The sequence below is a fragment of the Diachasma alloeum genome, unplaced genomic scaffold (assembly GCF_001412515.2).
Source record: "Diachasma alloeum isolate Michigan unplaced genomic scaffold, Dall2.0 Dall_scaffold_00517, whole genome shotgun sequence".
Classification (NCBI taxonomy): domain Eukaryota; kingdom Metazoa; phylum Arthropoda; class Insecta; order Hymenoptera; family Braconidae; genus Diachasma; species Diachasma alloeum.
The window spans coordinates 42342-58961 of NW_021680649.1; the positions used below are offsets into that span (position 1 = coordinate 42342).

Sequence of the window (16620 nt, forward strand, 5' to 3'; positions counted from 1 at the left end):
CCACCCCCCTAAAAAGTACCAATAATGACAAAAGAAAAAAAAAAGAAAAAAATAATAATTTTGAAAAATTAAGATTCGTAAAGCATCTTAATCATAAGATACATGTGCTGTCTGAAATTCAGTCACATTTGTCTACTTAAAAACTGTGACATTTCCTACTTAAAAAATGGGACAAATGTATCTTAAATTCAGTGAGGACTTTTTGTAGTGTAATGGTGCTAAATCAGAGACGATTTGTCATTCTTGCTTGATGGACATTAACTCTCCGGTGGCTAAAAGAACGCGTGGTATCTCGACTAGCTCGAATGGCTCTCGACCTCAAAGCCCTTTAGTGACCCCTGAAAACACTACTCAGTTTCCTTTCCCTGCTCAAACAGTGGGCTCAGTTTCCTCAAAACCAGTGAGTCTACAAATTGATACTCCACGAACGGATACCACCCAGTCTGCATCTAGCGTAGATGAAAAGTTAGCAGCAATCCTTACCAGACTAGAGACAATGGACAACCGCTCTTTGGCCTTTGAGCGCAACATGGAAGCGAGAATTGAAAATTTTCAGTCTGAAGTGACCACCAAATTGTCAGCTCTGGATAGTTTGCCTGCCCTTGTCCAAAGAGTTGATGTCTCCGAAGCTGAGGTGGCTGCTCTCAAGGAACAGGTTGCTAATGTCGAGTCTGAGCAACACGAGATCCGTAATACCATTGTTGATCTTGGCGCTGGAGCTGCTTCTGAGGGTGTTCCGGTGGGTGTGTCTACGAGAGTTGATACGGTAGAGGCTTCTATGAAGGAGCCTGCTCGCTCTATTGCTGGGATTAACGCGGAAAGAGCCAGACTGGTGGCGGATATTCTAATCTCTGGACTCCCGGTTCTAGCGAACGTAGACAACAAACAGCTATCGTTTGCTGTTCTGCGGGTTGTCCTACCATCTATCGAGTTGAACAACATCTTGAATGCTCGGCCTCTTCTTGGCAAGTCCTCAGCTAACATTGCGGCTGGTACTTCTGCGGCTACTTCGAAACCAGTCTCATTAGTGGTGACTGTGACGTCCGGGGGCTTAGCACATGAGGTGATTGTTGCTAAAGCACGACACGGAAAATTGCACTCTTCTTATCTCCCTGATGACTTGGTGAGTGCGTCTGGAGCGCACCTACCTCTGCAACCGTCCCTCATCAATATCAATGATTTTCTCCCTCCTGATTTATATCATCTGCGTCGTGAACTTAAGAATGCAGCGAAGAAGAAGGGCTTCACTACTTTCATCCGTGATGGTGAAATCTTCATCAAGAAGAAGAAGGAAGATAGGGCTACTCGCATCACGTCAATGGATGAGCTAAAAAACTTCTTGCTGGACTCTTAATAAAATCCTCTTTAACTTCTAACTCTCTTTCTCTTTCCTCTGACGCTCTTTCTTCAACTTCTCCTGCATCTATCTCTTCATCTCCCCCCTCATCACCACTACTTCCTATCTCTGGCCCTACGAGTCCTTTATATCTCTCCCGTACTGTGCAAAGCCTGTCCGTATCCTTGCTGGAGCAAGATGGATTACGAGTCTGCCATCTCAATGTGAACTCTCTCAAGGCTCATATTGAGAGGGTCAGACACTTTCTGATTACTCGTCCCCCATTTCATGTTATTGCCATGACGGAGACTAAACTCGGCCTCCTTATTGATGATGACATTGTTTCCCTCGACGGCTATAGACTCTTCAGACGTGACCGTAATACGCGGGGTGGTGGTGTCGCGCTTTTCATCAATACTTGCTTCAGAGTTGAAATCCTTGCAAGCTCCACTCATTTGTGGATTAGAAAACCTGGACTTCCTGAGTATTTGTTTTGTGAAATTGCTGGCCATGGTGTCTTTCCAATTTTTGTTGCTGTTGTGTATAGGCCGCCTGATGCTCCTTTCTTCGAGGGTACTGATTTTGTATCTTCGCTGCAGCTACACTTGCAAAGCTATAGCACCAAAGTGATTTTGGGTGACTTCAATGCAGACCAGCTCTCTCTAACGAAGCATGATGCACGTATTGTGCGCTCTCTCTGCTCTGATTTTGGTCTCCAACAGGTCCCCTATGGAGCAACTCATCATACTTCTGATGGTGACACTTTGCTAGATTTATGCATTTGATTGATAATCAGGATGTTCTGTTATCCTACTGGAAAACGGATGTTCCTTTTATTGATGGTCATGATCTTACCACGGCTACACTACGGGCAGTCGTGCCTCGTCAGACTCTGACTAGTGACATCTGCTATAGGGATTTCAGTGCCCTTGACGTGGATGAATTCACCGTGCACTTAATGTCTAGTGACTGGTCAATCTTTGGTGAGTCAGCAGCTCCTGTGGTTGACCTTGTCTCATGTTTGATTTGTCATCTGGACGATGCCATTAGTGCGGCTGTTCCTGGTAAGATCGTGAAAAAGGACTCAAAGCGGAAACCTTGGTTTACTGCTCGCATAGATAGGCTAGTGACTGTCCGCGATCGACTGTACAGAGTGTACAGGCGGGTTCGCTCTAGAAGAGCTTTTCTTGAGTATAGATCTGCCCGTGATCGTGCTCACGGTGAGGTCGAGAGTGCGCGTCAACTATTCTTTGGCCAGCGTCTGAAGGTGCTATCTGACCCAAGCCTCATCTGGAAGGAGTTACGATGTCTTGGAGTCGTTCCTGTGGATAATGTGACCCAAGACTTTGATCCTGAGGTGTTGAATGCATACTTTGCTGGAGTGTCTTTTGACCCCAATGAACTATCTGTAGACGTCTTTCTTGACTCTTTTCTGGGTGAAGCATGTGCTGCTGATAAGGGGTTTTCATTCGGTCCAGTCACTGTTGAGGATGTACGGAGTGCTATTCTGCACTTCTCCTCTGGAGCAAAGGGGACTGATGGAATTCCCAAGTCAGTAGTCTCAGCGGCTCTGCCCGTTCTCACGGACTATTTCGTCACAATCTATAACGCGTCTTTTTCTTCAGCTTGCTTTCTTTCACAGTGGAAAAATTCCTTGTAGTGACGCTCCTCAAGATAAAAAACCCTTCGGAGGCTGGCGATTATAGGCCGATTGCCCTACTCTGCTTTCTGTCCAAGGTCTTGGAGAGACTTGCCTCCTTACAGATCCTTGAATATCTTGCCGAGCGCTCTATACTGGATCCACGCCAGACTGGCTTTCGCCCCTTCAATAGTACACAGACGGCTCTGCTTAAACTGACGGATGACATACGTACTGGTATAAACAGACGGGAATTGATGATGCTTCTCCTCTTTGACTTCAGCAAGGCATTCGATTCTGTGTCACATGTCCTGCTCCTACGCAAGCCGGTCGGTTACGGGTTCTCAGTGGCGGCTGTCAGGTGGATAGCGTCCTACCTTAGTGGCCGTACTCAGTCGACCGTGGGAGGCGCGAGTGGCATGTCCTCGTCTCGTGCCTTGAATAGGGGGGGTGCCGCAGGGGTCAGTTCTTGGCCCTCTGCTGTTCCTCCTGTTCATAAATGACGTAGCGTGAGGCTGGGGACAGGGCATTCAGCATCTGATCTACGCTGATGACCTTCAGATTTATCTGAGCTTCTCACGAGCTGATATTGAAGTGGCCACTTGCGTTATGAGTTCTGCCGCCAAATGTATCATGGATTGGGCCGCTTGTAATCGCTTGCGACTTAATGTTGCCAAAACCAAGGCTATCATTTTTGGCTCTCAATTCTTCATCAATGAACTATACTCTTTGCCCAATTTGTCCATCAACATTGACGGTGCCAGTGTTTCTTTTGATTCTTCTGGGCGTAGCCTTGGAGTGCTCCTGGACAGCAAGCTCACTTGGAAGGACCACGTGGCCGGTATCACTAGAAGGGTGCATTCGGTGATGTATCGGCTGCGATTTTTCCGTACCAGTACCACTCAAGGNTGCCAAAACCAAGGCTATCATTTTTGGCTCTCAATTCTTCATCAATGAACTATACTCTTTGCCCAATTTGTCCATCAACATTGACGGTGCCAGTGTTTCTTTTGATTCTTCTGGGCGTAGCCTTGGAGTGCTCCCGGACAGCAAGCTCACTTGGAAGGAACACGTGGCCGGTATCACTAGAAGGGTGCATTCGGTGATGTATCGGCTGCGATTTTTCCGTACCAGTACCACTCAAGGGTTGCGTAAACACCTGATCGAGACTCTGGTGTTCCCGGTGGTAGATTACTGCTGTCTGGTGTATGCTTTTCTGTCTGAGGAGCTGTCTCTGAGGCTTCAGCGTCTCATCAATATGGGAATTAGATACATCTTTGGGGTGAGGTGGGACGAGCACATCACTCCTTACCGACTGCGCTTGGGCTGGATGCTGAGTGGGACACGCAGAAAGTACTTTTTGGGTTGTCAGACGTTCAGAGCACTCAGGCTCGGTGAGCCTGTTTACGGGGCTCGGGGTGAGGTGAATCCGCTGCTGATCAAGTCGTTTAGGACTGAGGCCATGCGCCGCTCATTTCAGACTTCGGCGGCATATTTTTGGAATTCCCTTCCTAGCTTGGTCCGAGATCAACCGTCCCTTCCCGCTTTCAAGCTGGCACTGCGTGCCTACTTGAGGGATACTCCTTAATTTTCTCACCATATCGTAACTTTTCGTCTATCCTAGCGGTTATTCCTTTGTATTATCTTGTAAATTTCATTGTTTCTTATCTTAGTATCCTCCTTCATCTTCACCATCCTCGCCATCTTCATTATCTTCAGTCGCTTCTGTCACTCCTAGTATTAAGAGTCCATAGTTCTGGTGCTATTGTTATATATAACATCTGATTTATTTTACGTGCTCTGATATTCCTATGCTTATACATGGCTTGCTGCTACTTGCCTACTCATATACATCTTTTTCACTTGCTAAAATTTGCTGCCTATCGCTGTATGACTTTGCATCATATTGTCTTATTTGTACAACATACTGTACAGTAATAAACCATCAATCAATCAATCAATCGTAAATTGAGTCTTTCGCATTTTTTACCCGAGCAAGGGCGTCTCGACAAACCGTCGGCATTGCCATGAAGATGACCTGGTCTGTGCGTTATTTCGAAATCATATGTAAATAATATCTCAATCCAACGAGCTACTTGGTCCTGTGGATTTTTAAACGAAAGAAGCCATTTCAAAGCTACATGATCTGTCCTAATTAAAAATTTCCTACCAAGAAGGTAATAACTGAAGTGTTCAACTGCTGAAATTACTGCTAGAAGTTCCCTATGAGTGACGCAATAGTTTCTCTCAGATTTTTTCAGACATTTGCTGAAATGAGCAAGTACCTTTTCTTCACTGTTCTGAATTTGGGATAGAGTGGCTCCGATGGCGAATAACGATTCATCAGTATCTAGAATGAAATCACCATCGGGAATTGGAAGAGATCGAACAGGTGGAGAGGTCAGGATTAATTTCAATTGATCAAAGCTAGTTTGAGATTCAGGAGTCCACTTGAAGGGAACTTTATTTTCAGTTAGAGTGTGTAAATTTTTGCGATAGTTGCAAAACCTTTCACGTATTTCCTATAGTAGGAACATAAACCTAGGAAATTCCTGAGCTGACGTTTAGTTTTAGAAATTGGCTATTCTGTAATCGATGAAATTTTGTCTGATGAGCATTTAATTCCATTCTTAGAAATTATATGACCTAAGTAAAGAACCTCATGTTTGAAGAAAACACACTTCTTGGTATTTACTTTTAGGCTAGCTTCAGTTAAGCGAGACAATACTGATTCGAGATTAGGTAAATGCTCATAAAAATTGCGACCGAAGACAATAATGTTACCTAGAAATACACGACAAATTTTCCCAGTCAAACCTCGTAAAACTTAGTTCATTATTCTTACGAAAGTTGCAGGAGCATTACAAAGACCGAAGGGGAGAATTTTGAATTGCCATAATTCATCGCCGTTGGCAAAAGCTGTTTTCTCTTTATCTTTGGGATCCAGTTCGACTTGCCAATAACCGCTTTTCAAATCGATTGTTGAAAACCAAAGAGATTCAGATGCAGCATAAAAAATTTCTTCGTCGCGTGGCAAATGCATGCAATCTTTCTTAGTGACGTCTTTGAGTTGACGATAATCAACACAGAAACGGATGTCAGCATCAGTTTTTTTTTGGAACTATGAACGCAGGAGAAGCCCAAGGACTGGAACTTGGTTCAATAACCTGTTGTTTTTTTCATTTCCTCAAGGAGATCAAAAACTTTATCGCGGTAATGAAATGGGATTCTGCGAGGATTTTGTTTAATTGGATTGCAATTCCCGGTGTTGATCACCTGTTTAGTTCCTGGATATCTACCTAAATCATTTGAATTGGAAGAAAAATGCTCTTGATAAGTTAAAAAGAGGTTCTTCAATTGTTTTCGTCCTCTCTCAATCAATAACTCACATGATTTTTCAAAGAGTGAGAGTAAAAATTGAGGGATATCGAAAGAAAACTCTGAGATTCCCTGGGAAATGGTTTGTCTAACAAAAATCACCTTTTTAGGATTATTAATATTGAATTTCCTATTGACAATCGATTGGAAGTCCTGCAAAAGACCAGTTTTATAGAAAAAATCTAATCCGAGAATACAATCTTCTCTAATATTCGCGAAGACCGTGTTGAGAACAATCGAGGAATTTCCTATGGAAATTTTGACTTCTTTGAAAGCTTGATGGGGAAATCGTTCACCAGAAACAGTAATGATGGTGATATTTCTGAAAGAGTCTTTCAGTCCTGTTAGATTATTGTTCAAAAGTTTAGTCTTAATTAATGTAATGTCACTGTAATGTCTCGGGATCGAGACTTAAGTCTCTCTAAATTTTAATTCTATTTGAATTTATTTAATGCCTAAAGGTGGTTAGGCGGCGTGCTGAGTTGAATTTGGAGTGAGAATTTCCGTGGTTCCCGGTAGCTTAGTCGGTAAGAGTGCCCGGCGCGTATCTGGGAGACCCGGGTTCGAATCCCGGCTGGGCGAATCGGAATTTTTTCTCTTTAAATTTTAATTCTATTTGAATTTTTTTTTTTGGCTAAAGGCAAAGGAGGTTAGGCGGTGTATGAGGTGAATTTGAGAGTGAATTTCTGTGGTTCCCGGTAGCTTAGTCGGTAAGAGTGCCCGGCGCGTATCTGGGAGACCCGGGTTTGATTCCCGGCTGGTTGAAGCGGAAATTTTTTCTCTCTAAATTCTTATTCTCTTAGAATTTTTGTTTTTTTTTGTTTTTTTCTGAAAGTTCTGAAAAGAACTTGAGTTTTTTTTTGTTTTTTTGAAGTTCTGAAATTCGGAGATGCGGAGGAGGCCACAATAGCTCAATTGGCAGAGCACCTGTCCGGCAAACAGAAGATGTGGGATCATACCCCACTTGTGTTCGAGCCCGTGTGCCTCCGAATTTTTTTAATTTGTGCATTGATAATTATTCAATTATTTCCCTCGTATAGAGGTCCGGAAAGTCGATGGATAGCATATAGCATCCCACTTTCCATGTAATTTATGCCTTAAAAACATCTAAGGTTGACCGAGTAGAATAGCCCAAGGGATAATATAGATGTTCAATATACCGGTCGAAAAATGTCTTTGATTGTGATAATTCAGTACGGCTTTAAACGGGAAGGGTGGGGGGAGTGGGGATAGTGAGACGATATGCACAAGTTCTGAAATTCGGAGATGCGGAGGAGGCCACAATAGCTCAATTGGCAGAGCACCTGTCCGGCAAACAGAAGATGTGGGATCATACCCCACTTGTGTTCGAGCCCGTGTGCCTCCGAATTTTTTAATTTGTGCATTGATAATTATTCAATTATTTCCCTCATATAGAGATCCGGAAAGTCGATGGATAGCATATAGCATCCCGCTTTCCAAGTAATTTATGCTTTAAAAACATCTAAGGTTGACCGAGTAAAATAGCCCAAGGTATAATATAGATGTTCAGTATACCGGTCGAAAAATGTCTTTGATTGTGATAATTCAGTACGGCTTTAAACGGGAAGGGGGGGGGGAGTGGGGATAGTGAGACGATATGCACAAGTTCTGAAATTCGGAGATGCGGAGGAGGCCACAATAGCTCAATTGGCAGAGCACCTGTCCGGCAAACAGAAGATGTGGGATCATACCCCACTTGTGTTCGAGCCCGTGTGCCTCCGAATTTTTTAATTTGTGCATTGATAATTATTCAATTATTATCCTCGTATAGAGGTCGGGAAAGTCGATGGATAGCATATAGCATCCCACTTTCCATGTAATTTATGCCTTAAAAACATCTAAGGTTGACCGAGTAGAATAGCCCAGGGGATAATATAGATGTTGAATATACCGGTCGTAAAATGTCTTTGATTGTAATATTTCAGTATGGCTTTAAACGGGAAGGGTGGGGGGGAGTGGGGATAGTGAGACGATATGCACAAGTTCTGAAATTCGGAGATGCGGAGGAGGCCACAATAGCTCAATTGGCAGAGCACCTGTCCGGCAAACAGAAGATGTGGGATCATACCCCACTTGTGTTCGAGCCCGTGTGCCTCCGAATTTTTTAATTTGTGCATTGATAATTATTCAATTATTTCCCTCGTATAGAGGTCCGGAAAGTCGATGGATAGCATATAGCATCCCACTTTCCATGTAATTTATGCCTTAAAAACATCTAAGGTTGACCGAGTAGAATAGCCCAGGGGATAATATAGATGTTGAATATACCGGTCGTAAAATGTCTTTGATTGTGATTCTTCATTAATAGTTTGGAGGGTTCGAGCAACTCATAATATACAACACCTCTCTGATCCTACCAAATGCAGAGCATAACCTTGGCACTGTGAATATTTCTTCGCATAGGCTTTTTGGCGTTTAGGATTCTCATAATATATCCATTTTTCATCTCCTGTGACTGTTCGATGCAAAAATCCTTTTCTTTGCTGTCTTTGAAGTAGCATTTCACAAATTGTTTTTCGACGTTCCATGTCTCTTTCAATTCATATGGAACTCAGTTACCAACGTTTTGAACCATTTCCATTACTTTTCAGCGCTTTGCAACAGTTGATCGTTCAACATTTAACGCTGCAGCCAATTCTGATTGAGTTTGGCAAGAATCCTGTGCCAATAATGCCTCCAATTCAGCATCTTCAAATTTTTTTTGTGGTTTTCCATGTTCTCTGTCCTCAGTGCCAAAATCATTATTTTGAAATCGTCGAAACCATTCCTTGCAAGTTGTATTAGATGGAGCATGCTCACCGTAAATCTCCACAAGCAAACGATGAGTTTCCGCTACACTTTTCTTTGCAATATAATAGTGTAATAACACTTCCCGCAAATGATGTTTACTTGGAACGAAAACCGACATTGTCACGGAGGTAAAAACACTTGTTGCTTACATCTCAACCAAATGTCACGTAGTGCGTTTGACAGCTGACATGAAGTACTATCGAATACAAGTGTTGCCATTTATTAGTGCACGTGAGCAATGCTAAAAACGACATCTATTGGGAAAGGGCGGAGTCATATTCACACACCTAATAGTTTTCCGAATGTGTGTGGGTGTTAGCAGACCTGTTTTGGTTTGAATGTTTGTCATTCGAGAATTTCGATTTGAAATTCCTGCTGCCATTGTTGAAATGACGATACGGATGATGATTGTTACGATTTTGGGCGAATTGCTGTGAGGAATTATTGTGAGAAGTGCTCGGGGCGTTCTGATTGAGATTATTGTCGAAATTTGTGCATTGTCTGGCGAAATGGCCAAAACGTTGACATTTGTAGCACTGAATTCTCGTCTCAGAATTGGAAAATCTCTTTTGTGTGTCACGATTTGATGAGAAATCGCGGTAATTATTTTGGAGTTGAGAATTTGATGAAGTTTGAGACTGATGTTTGTTAATGACAGAATAGGAAATTGCGTCAAGTTCAGTTGCTCGTTCAACTGCGCGTTGGAAATTATCAATGTTTTCAGATTTTAAAGTAAATTCCATTTGTGGATTATTGATTGCACTGATAAATGCGCCACATGCAGCACGATCACGTTCCTCTTCAGAAGAACTTGAATAAGTCAAACGGCTGAGTCGATCAATTTCTTCTGAAAAAGTGACGTAACTTTCACCTTTTCTCTGTTTTCGGGATTGTAATTCGTTGTAATACATTTTGGAGAGGTGTTTCTCATCAAATTTGTTACTCAATACCTTTGTGATTCTTTTGTAATTTATTTTCTGCTCATCAGATAGTTTACTCAAAATTAACCGAACTTTACCGCGAAGACGAGTCAATAATTAGGCAGCTTTAGTCTGTTCTGACCAACGATTATGTGCTGCACCAATTTCAAATTGGAGATAATAATGAGACCAGAGTTCAGAACCGTCGTAAGTATCTGGTTTAATGTGAGAATTTTTTTCTAGATGGGGTGAATGAGAAGTATTAGCATCAGCATGAGTATAAGCATTAGGATTTGTATTTGCATTGTAATTAGTAAAAGCAGTGGAAGTAGAAGCAAAATAATTTTGAGAGTTATCTGATAAATTCCTCGGTGGTGGATATGGTGGGACTTGGATCCATGGTGGGTATTGTGGTGGATCAGGAAGTATCGAGGTCTCTGGTATATGTCGAAGAGGTGTGTTCGGGTGCACTGGAACTGGTTGTGGTCGATTCAGTTGATTCGAAGAATATCGATAGGTATTTCCAGGGACTAGTCCAGGTTGAGATGTGTTTGAATACACTGGAGGGTGCCCAAGAAGATGTTGAAGAGGGTTCAGAATATTTTCTGGAGGGTTTCGGGCTGCTGACGTTCCTGTAGGCTGTTGTTGAGAGGTCAGAAGCACTTGTGGAGGAGCTGAATGAAGCCTGCGGGGTAGTTGTTGGAGATTCAGAGGGATATCTTGAGGATTTGAAGCTGTTAGATTCCTCGGAATTTGTTCTTGAGAGTTGAGAGGGACACTCTGGATGTTGGGAGTTGTTAGGTTCCCTATGGACTGTTGTACGAGATTCAGAAGGACTTCTTGGAAGTTTGAAGCTGTCGGATTCCCTAGGGGTAGTTGTTGAGGGTTGACAGGGACATCTCGGACGTTAGGGGTTGCATAATTTCCTGGGGTCTGTTGTTCAGGGTTTAGAGAAGCACCAGAAATGTTTGGGGCTGATCGGATCTCTGGAAGTTCTTGTTGACGATTCGGAAGATTTTCAGGGATATTAGGAATTGCTGGGTTGTCTGGAAGATTCCTTGATAAATTGAAGAGATCATTCCGGGCAGCTCGACGCTCTTCTTCCCTGTCTTGACGTATGGTCTCACGTAAGTCAGTGACGACGTCATTCAATTGCCCTCGAAATTCGTGTCGAAGACGATTTTCCATCTGTTCTAGTTGAAGCAAGACGGAGTTCGGTTGCTGGAGTTCTTCATCCAACGGTAAATGGGGACGAAAACACGAAGCAAAGGGGCCGGGATGTTCCTCCAAATAACCTGTTCTTCTTCTCCCTCTCCCCGTCATAATTGAATAAAAAAAAAAGAAAGTCACTCACCAGTCAATCAAAATTTTCCCTTTCCATCCTCTCAATTAAATTCAAATAATCCAGAAAGCCGAGTGATAGGGAATCCGAATGGAGAATCCGTCACTCCTCTGCCCGGATTGATGGTGGGTTTGACAGTTCCAAAATTCAACGTCTCACGATATTTCTCAAATCTTCTCCGAACGTTGTTTTCACTCGAATCACTTCTGACACCAATGTTATGCCCAACGATGTATAATGAAGGACACAGGGATTCATTAAATAGATGGGGCGGTTTATTGTGTACACAGAAAGGAACACGATGTGTCTTGTACCAGAGCTCCGAGGAAAGTCATCCAATCTCCAAGTTATCCCAAAAAACAGGCGTTACCAAGGGAGTTTAGTGACATCCTTCAGATGATAGACAATTGCATTCTGATTCGAAGGGGGATACACAACATTATTTTAGCTGTGGAGGTCGCTATTTGATTCTCCATTTTCAAAAGAAACATTTTGACACCTTGAAGAAATGGGAATGTCTTAGGTTTAAAGGATATTCATACAGTAAGAGAAATAGAGAAGAATCTTATCCTCACTTTAGTGTAATTAATTCATTATTTTTAGTATCAATTATCTCACTGTATTTATCAATTGGAGAAGAAACCTATTTCCTCGATGAAAATTACGTTTAGTGAATTAATAGTAGAAAACAATGGAAAACAGTTTCATTTTTAGAAGCCACCTGTAGTCTACGAAGGGCCATTGATGACGTTTACTCATCAATGTTGATTTCTGTCTTTGTTTATACAAAATTCTAAAGATCACCAAACATGTTTGTCAGTAATAAATTGATCATTTCAGTGTTTAGGAATAACCCCAGTAGAATTGTTGCAACGAGATGTCGATTTCATCGACATAGCATACAACGAGCTCTCTGCGAAGCACTACAAAGAGGAAGAAGATCCCAAATTCTTTCAGTCGAAGAAAACATCTCGAGGACCACTTGTTGAAGGCTGGCATGACACGACAAATCCAATTATGTGTTCTTATAAACTTGTGGATGTCTCCTTTGAGGTCTGGGGCCTGCAGACACGTGTAGAGGAATTTATACATAAGGTAATGGATGAAATTAATAGAATTAATGATTTTTCAATGACTTATTTCATAATGGTTGCGGATTCTGAAGAATTCAAAAAATTATGTAGTTCGAAGAGATAAACATTTTTGTATCAACATCTCGCTCGATTTTCAAGAATTTGAGAGATAATCAAAACAGTGTGATGAAACGTTTTGTATTAAAAGTGTTCATTCTCTCAATTTGAACAGCTCCTGTTTCAACTTTTTTTTCATGTCAATTAATCACACAGATAATTGTCCATCACCTGGGGAGCAATCACTTTCGTTCGAAAAAACTTGTACACTGAATTTCAAGATTTCAATATCTCAAGGATTCTGAGATTTCATGACCTCTTTAGGAATCTTCAAAGGTTTCTGAGAATTTTAAAGCTTTGAAAGGATTTCAGAGTGTTTCAAAGAATTTTAAAGGGTTTTAGATTATTTTAAACATGCACTTGAGAAATTGCATATACTCTCAACGAATTGAAGTGAAATTTCTAAATTTCACGCACGCTCGTTCAATTTCTATGACAAACATTTGAATATATCTCTTAAGGAATTTGAAAATTTCTCCATGCCGCTTCTGGAAATTCACGGCATCTCACAGGATTTCGTATTCAATACGATTTCATGAGATTTTCAGAGAATCAAGGATTTCAGAGATTCCAAAGAATTTTATTTGATATTTTATAGTATTTCAATACCACACGCACGAAAAAATTTCATAGAAAAACCTAACAAATTCAGGAGGGAATTCTATTGGAAATTCTATTTATTGCTGGCTAATTCTAGTAACCCATTGCCAGGAAAGAGTCGCGAATCGTCTCGGTATGAAGCAAGTGGGGGTAGAGCGAATCAGCGCGACGCGTCGAGCGGTGTGAGTGGGGCGTAAAGATGTTAGTATGTAAACCGGTCCCCCACTTTTCATCACGCTAGGGTCGAAGCTAGAGACCGTAAGCGCACGACAACATTTTTTTTCTTTTTCATGTATGAGAGGATTATTTCAATTTCGATTATTGCAAGTAAGTAGTAAATTACTATATAACAGTTTTCAACTAAGCAATGTCATGAAAATATTCACGGCATTCACGAATTATTTATAGGTTATATATGTCAAAATGGATAAAATTCCCACTAAAAAACAGAAAAATCGTCAGTCGAGCCGGGTGAAACTCCCTACCTTTCAAACACATCCGAAAAATTCAATTACATTTCTTATGCTTCTATTAATATTCGAGAGGCGCCGAGTGTATAGGTTATTTTCCAGAAGAATATCCGTGGATTTTTGGAGTGGGGTCCAAGCATGTGAGTGCACAGATCTCTATACTAACTGGATAGACTATCCTGTAAGACACTGGTGGCCCAATTTGGACGGTCACCCAGCGTCTCCGTTGTATGGCCTAGGAACTAAGCGCGCCGTCAGCGCGTTCGCGCGACCGTAGTCGCATAGTGGGGAGTGCGTAATGTGACCTGGTAAAGTTGGAAAATTGAATGGACATTTTTCTGATGTTGTATTAGACAATATCGAGATTTGAAGGGAGAATTTTCATTGTCGCCAATTCAAATGTTAACTGGGACGATTGTCGGGGGCAATAAACACAGAAAGTGGAAAAACCATTCATCTTCCGACAAATTCTTACATAAATATGAATTCTCTTTTCAAAATAGATATTGTGTAGTGCAATGAGGTGATATTACCGTTACAGGAGAGGATGAAACAAAAAGATAGTAGAAGCTCGATTTTGATCAGGTTTAAGTGCAATAGCATGGGCGGAATGATAAGGACAATTCGATGCAGATCTAATTGAAATTGTAACGCGATTTTCTCGTTGCGGGTTGAAATCCCCGTAAAAAGATATGTGAACTCTTAAAATTATTGAAGAGAGATAAGTAGTGACATCTAGAGGCGGCTGAAGAAAGCTGGGACTAGATGAGATGAACCGCAAACCGATGAAAGACCTAAGGCATAGCGGTTATGGGTGAAACCGCGACCCCTGGAGGTCTAGAGGACGTGACTAGACTATCGCTATTTTGGAATTCGCCCAGCATGTGCTAGGGGAAAAGGGGCCGACGTACAAGCTGTCCAACTGGGCGATTCCATAGGCTATGTCAGAGTAGACTAGGAACCACCGGCCAGGTGAGAGGACTGGTGCCCCCGGGATCCCGTCGGGTTGATTGGTGGGGATAGGGTAACGGAATGACCTATCGTCGCTGAGATATCCAGACTAGGGGGAGAAGGCCCTAGTAAGATTCTGAGTTAGTCGAACGCGGACGTTCAAGCGGGAAAGTCGAAAGGATTTCTCCGGCGCATACTGTGGTGTTGGCTTGGAAGATGGCCAAGGGAATGGTGGGCGAATAGCTCAGCGCAGCCAGGTGCATAACTGACGGTAGCGAACGGTACCGTTTGTGGGGAATGCAGGAGCATTCTCCACAAACGGGAAAAAGAGTTATTTCGGAACTCTTGGTGACGACCTTGTGGTTTCCGGCATTATCTGGCCTCGGCGGAACGATTTGAGGCGTACGGGCCCGTGGGCTTGGAGTACAGCAATCCTCCTGTCGGCCCGACCATACGTCGCCATTTCTAGTACTACCCGGAGGCAGTCATGCGCGATGACCGAAGCGGTAACTTGTGGCCGAGAGTGTGGGTGGTCGTGAAGTGGGTAACAGTGTTCCAGTTTGGTCGGATCAGCCTCTCGGCGTCCCAGGCTCTGAGGAGTCCCGGCTGATTCGCATTTAACTCTGAAATACTCCCGAGTCGAAATACTCGGGAGGAGAAAGCCTACTGAGAGAGTGAAAAACCCTCCAGGACGAGTGTAAATTCAATTTGCATGGATGATTAGGCCGTGAGGCTTAATTTCCAGCCTGGAATAGTGGCTGATGACGTTTGGCATAGGATACTCCTGGTGGACCGCGCCCACTCTACCGTATCACACTGATGCTAGCTGGACAACCCTTTGCCCAGCCACAGAAGTCTTCTGAGTGGACGAGTTTGCCTCAGAGGCCGGTTGTCGTCGAGCCTTCCGTGAAGGTTCGGCTGGCGCCCGATTATTGAGCGATAGAGATGGCTAAAAAGTAGTTTGGATTTTTCCTGGGTGAACAACCCGGGAAAATATCTTTACAAAATATAATAAAATAAAATAAAAAAATCTAATTGGAATAAATCTTTTTCTGCAATAGAAAATAACACATGGTATTTATTAAAATTATTTTTCATAATTTCAAGGACTAATACAATACAACAAAAATATTCAACAGACTGTGCAGGCTATATCATTGGCAGTTTTATTATTTTATCGCCATTAGTGAACTTCTCATATCTCCAAATTATTGCCCTGCATTGTCGAATGCAATTCATATTTACTCTTTCTTTTTATTATGATTGGAGCCTATGTTTCATATACATTACCTCCTGCAATATCTACTTATAGTTGTATTACACATTTCACTGATACAAAATCAGGAACTTATGGAAAGACAATTCTTTCGATTTGGTGGATCTTCTTTTGCAGTATTCACACCGAATCATTTTTGTAAAAGTTTACAGAATCGAAGGAATGAATTATTTCGTAACGTCACTGACAATGGAACTTCCTAAAGACATTCCCACGGACAGTTGATTGACAGTCACCGAAATGACAGATATTTGGGGGTTATGGGATCGGAAAAATGACACAGTCAGATAACCATCCCCCCTATCTAGCATTCTAGTCGCGCAAGCGCATTGAGGCATCCTGTAGTTCCAAGGCCATACAAGGGAGGCATTGGCGAACTATTCAAGGCCCTCAATTTCCAGCGTACTCGGCCCGTAAGGATAGTCTATTCAGTTAGTATAGAGATCAGTGTGTGAGTGGGAATTACATAGAGTGGGGGTACCCTCGGAAGGATAAACTTCTACTGGATAGCCTATATGGCTCTACTACTGCCATCCCCATTACCGCCGTCTCACGCATGGCATAAGAGTGGGGACGCCTCGTCCGTGGCAATCGGTTAAAGAACTAGGGGGCTACGCTTCCTGCTCGCTCCCCTTGCCAACCCCCATATGATCCACATTTTATCTTCATATGACCCCAATGATCTTTATTCTGGCCCTTGTGGCTCT

The 16620-nt window shown here is 42.4% G+C and overlaps 1 protein-coding gene across 3 annotated transcripts in view; it reads left to right on the forward strand.

Moving 5' to 3' along the window:
* Positions 1 to 16620, forward strand: part of LOC107042760 (cytoplasmic phosphatidylinositol transfer protein 1) — a 230530-nt gene that overhangs the window by 22125 nt on the left and 191785 nt on the right. For all 3 annotated transcript variants that reach the window (XM_015263943.2, XM_015263945.1, XM_015263944.2), the window contains one exon: positions 12267 to 12521. In XM_015263943.2, coding sequence (XP_015119429.1) covers positions 12267 to 12521 — 255 coding nt within the window. The remainder of the gene's footprint in view (positions 1 to 12266; positions 12522 to 16620) is intronic.